The following is a 15,936-nucleotide window of genomic DNA, read 5'->3' as shown; positions in this document are numbered from 1 at the left end:
GTTGAAATCTCCCATAATAATTACCCTCCTTCCACTCATTTCTTCTATTTGCTTGTGCATACTATCTCCACCATCTTTTCCATCAGCTGGTCTATAGCAGCACCCCATTGTATATTTTGTTCTTCTAGCCACAATCTCACACCAAATGGCCTCAAATATGCTCTTTTCTCTATCCTGCTTCAACTTCTATTCTCCTTGGCTGCAGCTCATCAGCTATCATCAACAATACTCCTCCCCCATTTTATTCTCCCTGTCATTCCTGAACACACTATACCCATCACATTCAATCCCACTAGCTATATCATCTACAGTCAGCCATGATTCACTAATACCAATAACCTGTATTTGGATGTGCCAACCATGGCCCAAAACTCTTCCTTCTTGTTCCTAATACTCCTAGCCATTAGTGCACATGAATTTGAGACCCCCATTAGCCCCAACCCTACCTTGATGCCTTATATTAACTATCCCATTCTGATTTGTTGTCCTTATTCGCTCGGGCATATTATACTCATTCATACATTCAACTGCCTCCCTGAGGACTGGATATCTACTCCCCCTTTAATAAATCTAGTTTCCCTGATTTTGCACATCCGCTACATTCAGCAACACTTTTTCAAGTCTCCTTACACTGTATCCATTCAAATGCCAGCCATCCATCTTATATAGATCCTTTCGCCCATCGAACTCACTCCACACGTCCACAAATTCCACACCACTCGTCATACATAACCCACGCATAAAGTCATTTGCAATTATTGCCCTCCTTTTAAACATTTCACTGTCATACCGTGGCAAAAGACTAATCATTCTAACTCTCTCACTCTTTTCTTTTGCTACCTCAAACAATTCATTCAGGTCCTCTATCATTTCCATTTTATCTCCCTTCAAATCATTCGTACCTGCCACAACAATCATTTCTTTCACCCTTTCCTTTTGCTCTCTAATAGACCCACTTACATCCTTTATGGTCGCACCAGGTTGGTACGATTTTGTCAAATCCTCTACTAACACACATCGTACTAACGAGTCTCCATACAGCACTCTATCCTTCATTTTGTTCATGTTCACACTCATACGCTTATTTTTTCTATCATACTTTTTATTTTTGGTTGGTTCATTCAGTCGACGTTTGCTCATACGCTCTAGCTGCTGTTTTGCTCTTTGTATCGCACCACTCAACAATGCGATCTCACTCATTGCATCTATCTCATCTTTTTTATTCTCTGTTAAACGATTAATATGCTCTGAATTAATACTATCGTTCACACCCTTACAGTTCTCTGGTACAACCTCGCCATTTCTTGTCATATCACAATTTTCTTCATTCTGAAGTTTGACAAAAATATCACACTCACGACCCGAAATACACTTTAATTCTTCATTCTCCCTACATTTTCTACACACATTCACTCCTTTATTATCATCTAACCACACTCTGATCGCACTCCACAAAGCATACATCTCGCAGATAGTACACTAAATCATCTCCTTTATATTACCGTTCTTGAATAAAGATGGCGAACCATCATTACTGGCAGCCATTTTCCTTCGTACGGGAGCCATGCTTACTTCTAACATATTTTATCAAATTATAAAATGAAACACCAAGAAAAAAACACACAAACAGATGCACTAAGATACGCAAGGCAAACAAACCTACGTAATATTCAACTAATTTTATCAACGATAACTTAAAATAACACTTATCTTATTAGGAGCTTTCAACACACACATACGACTACGAATCCCTCTAGTGGCCGAATTTAAGTCAAGATATATATAATCTATGTCAGATTCGAACCCACAGCTTCTTGACTGGAGAGGAATATGCTAATCACTTGGCCAACCAGGCCGACAACTTTCTGCACACACTTGCCACACTACTTTCTGGCATAATGTATTCACACATGCAATCAAATATGAAATTTCTATTTTTGAAAGGGGATGTAATTTTTATGAATGGATATCTAAGATAATTAATCACTGAATATTATATTAAATTAAACTGTATGCATAAATATAAAAACTAGGTGTTTTATAACTTATTTTTATTAAGATATTGCAGTATTAAATATAGTTTAAAATGGTGCCAAAAATGCAGATGAAATGTAACGTGAAGAAAATGTAACATAAAGATGGTATGCCTATGTGTGTACAAGCCATAAAAGGGTATATTTTTATTAAGGAATTTATAAAATTTTCTACACAAAATTTTTATTTTTATATGTACTTACATATAAGAGACCTTGAGAACTCAGCACTACAGGACATAGGATACACCCAGGCATAGGGCTTGACCACCTTATCCTGTGAATGGTTTGAGGTCCGATGATTAATAAACCCTCGACACTGCAAGGTAAAAGAGGGAAAAGGAAGATGAGATGAGATTAATGACTTAACTAGCAATAAGTTGAGTATGAAAGAGAATATGAAAGGGGTGTTGGAAGAAGAGAGGGTAAAGAGTGAGAAAGTGAAAATCATAAGTGTATTACCTCGATATAAATGAATTAAGAAGGGGCATGATGGCAAATGATTTGATGTGTATTCATAAAAGGAATGCAAGTTGTTGGATGTGTCAAGTGAGTTTGAAGGAATATTGGATTTGTATAAAAGGAAAGCCCACACTTGAATGCATTTAGTATTATGAGTCTTTAAAAACTAACGACTGGTATGAGAACTAATACAGAGAGTTAGAAAAACTAAATTATAATGGGACAAATGGTGAGAATCTGTAGGAAAGAGTGACAATGTTATGTAATGTGTTAATCATGGAAATGATTATAAGGAAGAAGGATTTTGTGTTCATCCAGTTCAGACTCATCAAATGTGTGCAAAGATGCCTGCATATATAAGATACCAGAGAAGAACAGAGTTGTCTAATAGTGTCATGCAGACTAGAGACAAGAGTATACAAAAGAACATACAGGTAGCTTATTTTGTCTGTATATGAATGCTAAGAGTATAAGAAACAAAGGGTTTGTTGCCTTGGTCAGCCTGTTGGGACCTCACATTGTAAGCATTTGTGAGACCTGGCTAACAGAATCAGTACTAACTGGTATCAAGTGTAAAGGGTACAGTATTATTGGGAAGGATAGGAGAGGACAGGGAGTGCTGTTAATGACATCCGATGACCTAAATCCAGTTAGTTTTCAGACCTATGATTGTAATAATAGTAACAGTTTTTCATGTGACAGAGAGGTTGAGGCCATCTGGTGTGAGATTTAATCTAACAAGATCAAACACATAGTAGGGTGTTGTTACAGACCTGCATCACCTAATAAAGATGATGGGCATGAAAAGAGTAATCATAATGGGAGACTTTAATTATTGAAACATTAATTGGTGGCAGTAAAATCTGACGAGAAGAATGAAACTGAATTTGTTGAGCTCCCTCAGCACAATACAAGCTCCTCGAGCAGCATGTGACAGAAGGACCTTGAGGTCAGAGTGTTAGATTTGATTATAGTGTCAAGAGGGTATTTCAGTTAAAGATGTAAATATTCTAAATAACTAGAAAGTTCCAATTCAAAAAACAGTAGTGCTCATGTTTAAATTGGAACCCTCTACGTATACAATCACGTGTTCATGGATTAAAAGCTACCAGGCTGAAATTAAGATTACTTAAACTAAATTAAAATATAGCAGATAAATTATTGAAGACAATTGAGGATAATGATTTCCCAAACTTTTGGAATAGCAAGACAGTTATTTCGATTAAGATTAAATCTATGAAGTAAGGCTTCAGTACTTTCTTTATATAAACGTTCATGTTTATATGTGGATCTATCGTAGCTTGGCATTTTGCCATTGGATCCTGTGGTTAGCATTTTCGATTCCATGTTGTGTAAGGCCAGATTTGTGAGGTTTCATAATGTGAATGTGGTCTTGATGTTCAGAGATATGTTTATTTATAGATCTTCCTATTTGTCCATAGTAAGACAAGTTACACTAACATGGTACTTGGATGCTAGGTAGCATGATTGGTGAGAGTTTGTCTTTTTGGAGAAGGCAGCAAGTTGTGAATTTGGTTGATGGGTTTACAGGTAGCAATGAGTTGATATTTTCTCATATTTACATAATAAAAAGTTATTTAAGGTTACATATGTGTTATTCTATTCACTATATAAAAGACGTAACTTTTCTGCCTCCAGTTGGTGATAGTGATCATATGGTACTCACTTGGGAAGTGGCTAAGTTTATGAACGTTACGTGCTGAACTACAAATCATGAAATTATGACCAACTGAGAAGTATACTGGGTTCAGCACAATAGTATCGTTTGTTGAGTGGGAAGAATATTGACAGTGCATGAGAAGCATTGAAAAAATATACTGCTCAAAACAATTAGGGGGGGGGATACTTTGGCTTTCTTGTAAATTATAAAGTTATAAAAATAATTTACAAATGTAACACATTTATTTTAAAATATTCTTAATATACAAGTGTAGAACAATTGTGTACAAAATCATGTTAAGACTTGTTTAAACATGTCTTAGCCATATTAGCATGTGGGGGGTATAAAAGTGTGGCTTGTTGTGCTCACTTCCACAGTGCATAATTATCACTTCAATTGTAAACTTGTGTCACCTACCACCCATTATTTTGTTAAAAAAGGCACAGCAACATGATATCCTGGAATCCATGGCTTGGAGAGCCATTGATCGATTAGAAGCTGAACAAACTCAGCAAGTTGTCACTCAAGCATGTCACGTATCTCAAAGCATAATTTCGCAACTTTGGAATAGCTATCTGGAGACGGGAAATGTTCAGAATCGTCTTCATGCCATAGGTTTATATGCTCGAAGACCAATGGTTTGCATTCCACTTACTGCAAATCACAAAAGAGCCTGAAGAATTTGGGCACAGGAACACTGCAATTGGACAAATGAGGATTGGGCTCTTGTACTTTTTAGTGACAAGTCCAGGTTCAGTCTCCAGATAACTGACATATCTTGATATGGCGTGAAAGTGGAACAAGAAATAATCCACAGTTTGTTCGTGAAAAACTGCAGCATCAAGGTGGGAGGTTGATGTTATTAGCTGGAATAAGTATAGGTGGCCATATTGATCTCTATTTTATCAGAAACAGTTCCTTAACAGCCCAAAGATAATACAATGAGATTTTGGAATGTATAGTTCGTCCATATGCTGCTGCAATTGGCTAAGAATTCATTTTTTATGGATGACAATGCTCGTCCACACTGTGCAAATTTGGAACAAAAGTGGTTCGAGGAAGAAGGTATTGAATGAATGGAGTGCCATGCCCATTACTGGATTGTAATCCAATCGAACATGCCTGGGATGCTTTAAGTAGCTGCGTTTCTGCTCAACTGGTGCCACCACGATTGCTTCAAGAGATCAAAATTGCTCTCACAGAAGAGTGGGGAAATATCCCACAAGAACTGTTTGATCATCTTATCCTGTCCGTGCAATCATAATGTAATGCTGTTTTGGCTGTTAATGGAGACCATACACCCTATTAAAAATTAACAAAAGCATTTTTGGCTATTCCTGTTGTTATTCTTGTTAAAATTATTTCATGCTAAAATGTATAATTTGTTAAATTTGTAATAAATATCGATTATTTAAACAATATCTCATCAGTTGCACCCTATCCATAAGTAAGAAATATTTATTCATGTATAAAGTACCCAATAGTTATAATTATATGCAGAAATTTATAATTATCTGATGGAAACTAAAATATCCTTTAACTGTTTTGAAGAATGCACATGCTTTCAGAATGTATCCCGAGAGTTTGAAGAATAAATAAAGTAGGAGTCAACTTTTGGAGATTCAAAAGAAAAGGATGGTGTGGAAGGAATATTGTCTGCAAAACACTGATGTCTGTTATAAAAAATATACACAGTTGGCCAGAAGAATTGCAACTATTGTACATAAAGCTAAGTCTGAGTATGAAAAGAAACTGGCTCCAATGCCAAAGAGTTCTATTGATATGCTTGCAAATAAAAGAAAGAATGAATATGAAAGAATAACTCTTCTGAATACAGATGATGTGAAGGTGACAGATGCAGAAGTTGTTCAACTAATGAGTGCCCATTTTGCTAAAAGCTATCAACCTGGTATATGCAACATTGAATTTACTGCCACCTCTTCACCAAATGAAGAAACTGAGGTGTATGAAGGGGAGACATTAGAGTTGTTCCACAAACTGAATAAGAATTCAGCAATAGGGACTGATAGGATATCAGTATGGGTGCCAAAAGAGTGTTCAGCTGAACTGGCTATTCCTTTGACTAGGCTGTATAATCTGAGTCTCAGAACAGGGAAAATTCCACAGGAATGGGAAAAAAAAAAAAAATTCAGCTAATGCCTTTTTATTCCTGTATATAGGGAGTAGGTGAGGCCGTTTTATCCGTATCTAACTTTTGGAAACTGAGTGGGCAGTTCAATCTTCACTGGTACCCAATCAGAGATAGCTGGCCCAAGGCTATCACTAATTAAGCTGCACGCAGTGAAGAGAATGGGAAAAAAAAAAAAATTCAGCTAATGCCTTTTTATTCCTGTATATAGGGAGTAGGTGAGGCTGTTTTATCTGTATCTAACTTTTGGAAACTGAGTGGGCAGTTCAATCTCCACTGGTACCCAATCAGAGATAGCTGGCCCAAGGCTATCACTAATTAAGCTGCACGCAGTGAAGAGAGACAACTTAACAAGTGCTGCCATCTCGTGGTCCTAACACTCGTATTTAATGTCTGAAATAATGTGGGTTCTTTGGTTGATTTTTTCTTGAATTTATGGGACAAAAAACCTGAGTTTCCGGGAGAAAAAACCTGTTTGCCCATGCCAGAAATCGACTAACTCGGGAACCGGTCGAAAAAAGACTTAGAAAAATTTCTTCTAGTCCCCAACTAAGATTTGAAACCAAGAAGTCTTCCTTTGTGCGGTCAAGCGTCGTGGTGTGCAAATGCCAAATCCACTGAGCTACACATCCCATTGCACAATGGTGGTGCAAAGACTGATGTATCCCACTGTTGACCAATTAGTATCTCTGGAGTGGTGGTGGAGATTTTGGAAAAATTGGTTAGTGCCCTCATTCAGAAATGGATTGACAGAATCTCTACTTTGCAATGAGCAAAATGAGTTTACTAAGGGAGGGGTCATGTTTTAGCAACTTGCTCACATTTTATGACAATGTTACCATTGAGCTAGACAAGGGGAATGGATACACCATGATACTTTTGGATTTTGCTAAGGTTTTTGACAGAATATAGCATGGAAGACTGTGACATAAAATGGAGAATATTGGATTGGATTATAAACTATTGACATGGATAATAGGACGGTTGACTGACAGAAATCAAAAATTGGCATATGGGAGATGTGACTCTGCAAGATTTAAGGTAATCAGTGGTGAACTACAAGGATTAATCCTTGGCCCCGTTGTTATTCAGTCTATACATTAATAACAGGAAGAATTTGACAGGTGACATACATTTATTTGCTGATACTAGCAGAATTGTTTGAATTGGCTGGAATGTTGGGCATGTGAAAATGGATATCAGTTCAATGTCAGTAAATGAAAATCATGCACTTTGGTGTGATTAAATATCAAATGCTGTATTATGTTGGTGAGGTTATGTTAGAAGAAACAGATCACACTAGGGATCTTGGAGATAGTAGATAGGAAGTTGTAGTTCAGGGGCCATGTACCAAAGATTGAAAATGCAATTCAAAATATAATTACGATACTGAAACAAACTTTGACATGTAAAGATAAGGATGCCATTTTACCCCTTTACACAAGTTCTTGATATTGAAGTTGGAAGTGTTTTCACTTGGTTATACTGTAAATTAAAGATGCCAAAAAATTATATAGTCTTTGTTTCATTCTTTATCGACGTGTAAGCAAACAAAGTTTGTACGTGAAGTAACTTCATGACTGTGCTGCTTGTATATGGAGATTAGTATCTTCACATGAATTGTTTTAGTATCCCATAGTGCAATGTACATATCCTTACAGACATGTATAATGCTATGCATTATGGGAAGAGCCACTACCATATCAAAGTGCACAGATACCTCTCCGAGAACTTCAAATATAAATAAACTTTGTTTGCTTACACTTGGATAAAGGATAAAACCAAGAATATAATTTCTTGGCATCTTTAATTTATAGTAGAACCAAATGAATAAATTTTCAACATCTATCTCTAATCCAGAGTATTTTAGTAATATCCTTTGACACCTTTTGACTACTTGTGTATGAAATGTCTTCTGCATTACTTAAACCTTGGTATCACTTCTGGGTCTGGCTCCCACTGATGAGACGTCATCGAAATGAAGGTTGAAACTGGTCTGAGTAGTGGCCCTTCCCATAATGCATAGCATTATACATATCTGTAAGGTGTGTGCATTGCTACTAGACCTGCACTATTGTGTGCAGGTCTAGTCTCCTGGTTGTGATTCTGATGCAGTGGGAGAGAGAGAGTGTAAAAGAGAATGTTAAAAATAATATCTGGATTGTGGAATACGGATTATTAAGACAGATTGAGAGTATTGGACTGCATACACTATAAACAGGAGAAAGAGAGGAGATATGAATAAGACTGAGAAACTTCTGAAAGGATCATACATGATTTCAGTTGATGGTAATTTTCATTTTATGGGGGGGGGAGAACGAGAGGGCATCCTTGGAAGCTGAGAATGAATGTTGCCAAGAAAGGAGTGAGATCTAGATTTTTCTCTCTCAGAGTGGTGTATGATTGGAATGGATTGCCAATGGATGTTTTGTGTGCAAGCAGTGTGAATTAAGAGCCTCTGTAACTCAGTCAGTATAGATGAAAAACTTTGGTCTTAAAGACCTGTGTTCAGTTCTCTTCTTTTGAGGAACCTTTATCTAGTCTCTTTCGATTAAGGGTAAGTTAGCTGGTCTCATATGGATGTAAAGGGTTTTTCTTCCCTCAGCACAGGCAAACCAGTACCGTGAACACACACGGCTCTACAGGCATGAATGCTACAAGGACTGGAGGTTGATAGTACATGGGAAGCGGTAAAGGAGCTTTTGAAGGAGGTAATGGCTGACTGTATACCTAGAGTCCGGATAGTAAATCAAGTAGGGGTTAAATGAATGAATAACACCATTAAGTTAGAGCTGCAAAAAAAGAAACAACTGTTGTGGAAATTTAAGGAGAAAGGTGGCCTGCAGGCTCATGAACAGTATAAAGCACAGGCCAGAAGGGTAACGAGTGTGGTAAGAAAAGCAAAAGCGGATTATGAAAGGAAATTAACCATGCAAGCTAAAGAGAATCCCAAACAATTTTTTCGATATGTTGCAAGTAAAAGAAAAAATGTATACGGCAGAATGATTTTAAGGAATGCCGACGGAAGGGAGGTAACTGAATCAGTTGATATAGTGGAATTACTGAGCGAGCACTTTGCAGGAATATATCATCCAGGTTGTGATATTGCAGGAATGAAGCAACCAATAGCTTTTACGGGAATTGAGGTGAACGTAATGGAGGTGAATAGTATATTACAAAACCTTAATGTGAATACATCTGTGGGATTGGATGGTATACCAGCTCAAGTCTTACATGAAGCAGCTAAAGAATTGTCAGTGCCCTTGACCATTTTGTTTAATTTGAGTCTCAGGTCTGGGTTAGTCCCAAAGGAGTGGAAAGAGGGGAAAATAGTTCCACTGCATAAAGGAGGTTCCAAGACTGCTGTTGCAAATTACCGACTGATCAGCATATCAGGAGTTGTTGTCAAGGTTTTGGAGAAAATAGTCAAGAGAAAAAATACAGGAATGGATAGATGAAAATGGGATACTGTATGGGGTCAGCATGGTTTTGTGAAGGGTACATCATGCCTCAGTAACTTGCTCACATTTTATAACACAGTGACGACTGAACTGGATAAGGGTAATGGGTTTACAGTGATACTTTTGGACCTTGCTAAGGCCTTTGACAGGATACCACATGGAATTCTAATCAGTAAACTGCAGTATATGGGTATGGATATAGGTTTAGTAAGATGGAAAGATGGATAGGAGGGTAGTTGATGGAGAGATATCAGAGAGTAGTTTATTCAGGAGTAGAGTCCAAAAGACTGCCTGTGACTAGTGGTGTGCCACAGGGTTCTGTTCTTGGACCACTACTATTTAATTTTTCATTAACTATATAGGAAAGGATCTGAGAGGAACTGTTTATTTGTTGATTGATGATGCAAAGTTGGGTAGAGCAAAAGTGAATGCCCATGATGTCAAAATTTTGCAGGATGATTTGGATAGATTGGAGGACTGGACTAAGGAGATTGGATGTCAATTTAATGTGGCAAAGTGTAAGGTTATGCATTTTGGGGTGAAAACATTAGCAGCAGTATACCACATTGGTGGAACTGTACTCCAGGAGATTGACGAGGCCAGGAATTTGGGAGTGTTGGTGGATAGGGAGTTGAAGTTTAGGAGGCACATTGCAAAAGTGGCTAAATCAGTTCATCAAATCACTTGGTTACTGAGGAATACTTTGAAGAGCAGAGACAAGCAAGTTATTATTCTTCTGTATTGAGCCTTGATAAGAACCCATCTTTACTACTGTGCCCAGATTTAGGTGCCAGGATTTCTTCTTGATGGGGAGGAAGTGGAGAGGATCCAGAGGCGAGTGACCAAGATGATAGTGGGTCTATGGAATGAACCTTATGAGAACAGGTTGAAGATTTGTGGGTTGCCGAAATTGGTTGATAGGCGAAAAAGGGGTGATATGATTGAGAAATTCAAATTACTGAAAGGTTTCTATAAGATTAATTCAGAGGATATTTTTCAGAACATGAATGGTGGTGGGAGGACTAGGGGCCATCCATGGAAACTAGGCAGGAGTGTGGTTAGCAAGGGTGTTAGAACTAGGTTTTTTACTTGGAGAGTGGTGAATGAGTGGAATAAGCTGCCAGAGAGTGTTGTGGGTGCCATGACTGTGAATGAGTTCAAGGCAAAGTAGGATAGATACTGTGTGGATGTTGAATAGTTGTTCTTGACATGATGTTTAGGGCCTCCCTCGATGAGTCTAAGGACTCCTTGGAGTTGCGTGTAATAATAATAATACTTACAACAAAGTGGAAGTGATATGGTCGTCATCATATTATCCTTGCACCCATAGTCAACCATGAGTTTCACCATGGTAGTCAACCACCTGGATGGAGATGACATGTGATGTTGATGATGAGTGTGAATGAATTCAAGAACAAGTATGACAGCTGGTTCATGTAGCCTCTCATGATGTATCCCTGACTCCCCGGAGCTCTCTTTTAATAATAATAAGAGAGAGATAGCAGTTTGTGTTTTGTTAGTGAGGAATATGAAAAATAGATTAAAATTGTGAAATTTTTTTTTTTTGAATATGTAATGTAAGGAAATAAAAGTCTAATAATTTGACAATCATTATGTTGTGCTGGCATTTTGATGCTTGTCATCATCATGTCTAAAAGAGATAAAGTAGTACTGAGTGTGTTGCAGCACTTTATTGATAAGCATGATGTGGTTAATATTTGTTGAAAGTAACTGTTCATATTTTATCTGGTTTCCAAGTAGATGAGATTTTGTAGTTTTTATGAGTTTCATTTATTTATTTACAACATATCATTTTATTTAAACATGAGGAATAGGAATGCCCTAGTTGTCATGATTTCTAATAAATTTTACCATACTAAATGAATAATGGGTCCAGAATAATGGTTATGTTAATTCAGATTGATGATGGAATCGGTAAAACTGTATTATGACATATATATATATATATATATATGTATATATATATATCCGATTGTGGTAATGTATTTTTCAAATATATTTAGATAATCAAAGAAAAGGTTTCTATATTATCTTTGCCTAGGCTCACCCATATCATATCACCCATATCTATGCTAGCAGAAAATCCTGTTAATCATGAGTAGAACCTTCATTCAAAAATATAATATACCTTTGTATATAAAAAAATGCTACATAAAACTGGATGTGTATATTCATTTTAGAAATTATGGACTTTACAACCATGTTATAAATAACTTTTAATTTTCCGATGTTTTGATCTTCATATTAAGATAATCATCTGGAGTATACACAAATATACAAGGACAAGCTGAGTTACATTACACACAGTAAGCTAAAGAACAATGATTTCTTTAGCTTACTGAATTGACTGGAAAAGCACCAGTTGTTTACATCACACCAAAACATGGTATGAATATAAATTTAAGGAAGCCTGTGAGATTCTTATCAACCATCCCAATCTGAACAATAATGATGGTCTAAAAATCCCAAGCATGTGGAAGGCACATATTCTACCCACAGAACCTTTCTCTCTAAAAGTTAACTATAAACAGGACCATAAGTAATCCAGAATCCTAAATCAAAAATAACAATTATAATGTTGAAAATAGGACATCATTAAATAAGTTAATAAATTAATTATTTACTTATTTTTCTTATATATACCGTTTATTGTTCTAATATATACCGTTAAGAAATAAACAACAGGACATCATTGTTACTGAAAGAAGACTATCTATAAAAAATAATGTTTTCTTAAATAGAATTTAGCTTTGATGTAGTTTCTAAATAATTAATCAATTTGTATTTTTTTTCCCCACTAGAGGTCATGCCAGTAAATAACTGGTGATCAGATCACTGTTTCTTTAGCCTACTGTGTGTAATGTAACTCAGCTTGTCCTTGTATATTTGTATATATTCCAGATGATGATCTTAATATGAAGATCGAAACGTCTAGAAATTAAAAGAGTTATTTATAACACTGTTGTAAAGTCCATAATTTCTAAAATGATCACTGTGCAACACTAAAAGACTGGATGTATATACTTTTTTTTGTTGGAAATTTTAATTTTCCATTTCAGATGTTATTAGTATGCTATTTTTTCATGTTAAAACGTTTATTAATTTTAAAAATAACTGGTATATATTTTATCTAATGCAGTCTAGAATTGTATTTTATTGAAGAATTTTTCTTGTTTTTTTAGATAATGCCGAATTTTTGTGTATCTCTTGCCAGTCAAGTTAAGCAAGGCATTTTCACCTCACTAAGGCATATACTTGAAAAAAGAGTCCTGCCGTAAGTATTGTATAATAAATGGAGTTGAAATTCTTAGACCTTGGAGTTTGAGTAGAATTGTTAAGTTTTGTATTGGCATGAAAACTTACAATAAAGATTTCAAAAAACTAAACTTTACAGTATATATGGTAGTCTGGTCTCACAGTCATCACTATAATAATAACTAATCCATATCTAGCAGGTACTTACCATTATTAGCCTTTACCTTTTCTTCAAACTTTCCCAAAATGCTTCTATATGCCTGGTGGGATTTATTTCCTACTCTTATGTTTAGATTTCCAACAAGGATGATTTTCTTTTTGATTTTATGATTTGAAAATAGCAGAGCTTTAAAACAAATTAGTCCCCAACAAGTTGACGAAGTTGCAACTGTCGTTGTTGAACACGGAATGAATAACGCACAAGGATCCAGCAGTGCTTGGGCAATATCAAGGCACCTGGACATGCCGTACTCAAATGTGTAGAAAATCCTGTGTCAAATGCTGAGGTTTATCTCTCATACTCAAGCTTTGTTTCATGGTGATATAAAAACTCGATTGCAGTTTGCTCTGACATTGGATGATGCATTGCCATGGAAGATCTTGTGGAGTGACAAGGCACATTTTTATCTGAATAGTAAGTCAGTTGCTGCATTTGGGCTGTGAATAAACCCTGTGTTCCATCAGCCATCTTTACACTCACTGAAAGTCAGCATGGTGCGATTTCATTGCATTGCTTATTATCGGTCTGTACTTCTTCTATAAGAACTTTGCTGATAAGACCAGTGACTTGTACTATCTCTGCCGTTAGGTATCGAGAGATGCTGCAGAACTTTGTTGCTTCACAACTGCAGCAGCGAAGATACCTTCACTCTGCCATATTCATGCAGGATGGAGCACCACCTCACATTGGATTACCAGAACAGGGAATATTATGAAAGCACTTTTACAGGGCTCTGAACATCTCTTTAATTATGGCCACCCTGTATATATATATATATATATATATATATTTTTTTTTTTTTTTTTTTTTCATTTTATTATTGTCACCTTATATATATATATATACACGTGAGAATTTTCAGAACCCATATCACATTAATGGTAAATGCTTCCTAGAATTTGAAAAGTGAAAAGAAACCTACTGACCTCTTTTTTGAATGTCAGAATGGTGGTAAACTGTGAAAACTAAACAAGGAAGGGCTATTTCAGGAAATATGGGCAGATGGAGTGAGGGATAAAACAAGGTAATCTGTTTTGGTGCATTTGTAATTGGACTGAGTGTGGATATTATGCTGCAGCTTACATTTCTGTTGGCATGTTGAAGAATGATCAATGACATTTTAGTATAATAATGGTTGTGGAAGTGCACACAGAAAGACATAAGGGTTGGAGTATATGGGTATGGAAGGTTGGCTCATCAATTTGCCAAATTTCCTCTTCTTGACAGAATCAAGATAAGTTCAAATCAGGAAAATATAACGTTTTTAGTGCACTAAGTCAGAACAGTAGCACCTGATCCTGGGAATTTCAAAAAAAAAAATTTTTTTTACCAACCTGTAAGCTTAAGAATAATAAACCAGGTTGTTCAGTCTTTAACTGATGATGAATCCAGTAAAACAGCCAACATGCCATCATTTATACTGCTAGCTGATCTTGCTTATTACAGGTTTTTAGCTCATATTTTTAAAACACATATGAGAGACCATAACTACTATTTGTGCTTTATTTGTGGTTTTATTCCTTTATTTGTGGTTTTATTCCAAATACATGAGCCAAGATATATCTTATTGATATATCTTGGCTCATGTATTTGGTTTTCATCATACATATTGCTTTTCAGTATCATATTAAATATCCTGATTTCCAAATTATCCAGGTATGTCTGGTTTGTTACTCTACTGATTCAAAAATTTTTTTATTAATAAATCTTAAGCTGGTAGGTTGGTAAACAGGGTATGCTCCATGACTATAAAACATACCTTTTTTGTTTATTGTCATAATAGTATTATAATTTGTTTTCGAATTTGGTTTGGAATTTGCACAGAGCTAGAAGTTGTACTGCTGAAGTGCATATTTCTTAAATGGAAAATAACAAGTCTGTTAGAGTTTTTGCAGACTGTGGATGTGATACATTTGAGCTAGAAAAGACTGAAGTAAATCTCAACTAAAGAGAAATGAAGGTAAAGAGAAAAAGTCTCTTTTGCAGATGTAATTAATATCAGAGGTAAGGGGAGATGAGTAGGTTTACTATTTGGTAACATTGAAGCAAATTAGATTATCTTCACCCCTTTAATGAATGGTATATGGCATTTGCTTATAAATTTTTTTAAAATTTTTTATTTTTTTAATGAAGCAGGAGCATTATTCCTGCATTAACAGCAAAACAGTAAATAGGATTTAACCTTAGTGAGAGTTGTTTTTGTTCTTACTTAGGTTTTTCTAATGGTTCATTTCCAGCTTTGGCTATAATGCACTGAGATTATAATTATCCAACAGCAGGAGATCTAAATGAATAATAGTAAATTAATAATAATACATAAAATATATATATACATTATATATATAAAATAAAATATATACCGTATTTTCCAGTGTATAAGATGCACTTTTTTTACCTTAAAAATTCATCTTAAAAATGGGGTGCGTCTTATATAATGAAGGTAAAGATTGTTTCCTCTTTTCAAAGTCATACGCACTCCCTTTTATGTTCCAAGATCTTTGTAGGTGGTTAATGATGCAATCAAATTGATGCGTGACCTTCACGTGACTTCTAGCGCGTCATTGGCTAAGAACGGGGAGTCCCTATTTAAGTTTCATAATATCTTATCCGAGTAATCAGTTACCGATGTTTATCAGTATTGAGTTGATGTGCTG

General features: G+C 35.8%; 1 protein-coding gene across 2 annotated transcripts in view; it reads left to right on the top strand.

The window, feature by feature from the left end:
- The window catches only part of IntS3 (integrator complex subunit 3), a 598,644-nt gene that overhangs the window by 268,518 nt on the left and 314,190 nt on the right, over positions 1-15,936 (top strand). For both annotated transcript variants that reach the window (XM_090406089.1, XM_090406090.1), the window contains one exon: positions 12,990-13,081. In XM_090406089.1, coding sequence (XP_090262215.1) covers positions 12,990-13,081 — 92 coding nt within the window. The remainder of the gene's footprint in view (positions 1-12,989; positions 13,082-15,936) is intronic.

The sequence above is a fragment of the Typopeltis vanoorti genome, chromosome 16 (genome assembly GCF_054136105.1).
Source record: "Typopeltis vanoorti isolate ZY-2024b chromosome 16, IOZ_Tvanoo_1.0, whole genome shotgun sequence".
Taxonomy (NCBI): Eukaryota; Metazoa; Arthropoda; class Arachnida; order Uropygi; family Thelyphonidae; genus Typopeltis; species Typopeltis vanoorti.
The sequence above is the reverse complement of the archived record's forward strand: the minus strand, read 5'-3'. Positions and strand labels throughout refer to the sequence as shown.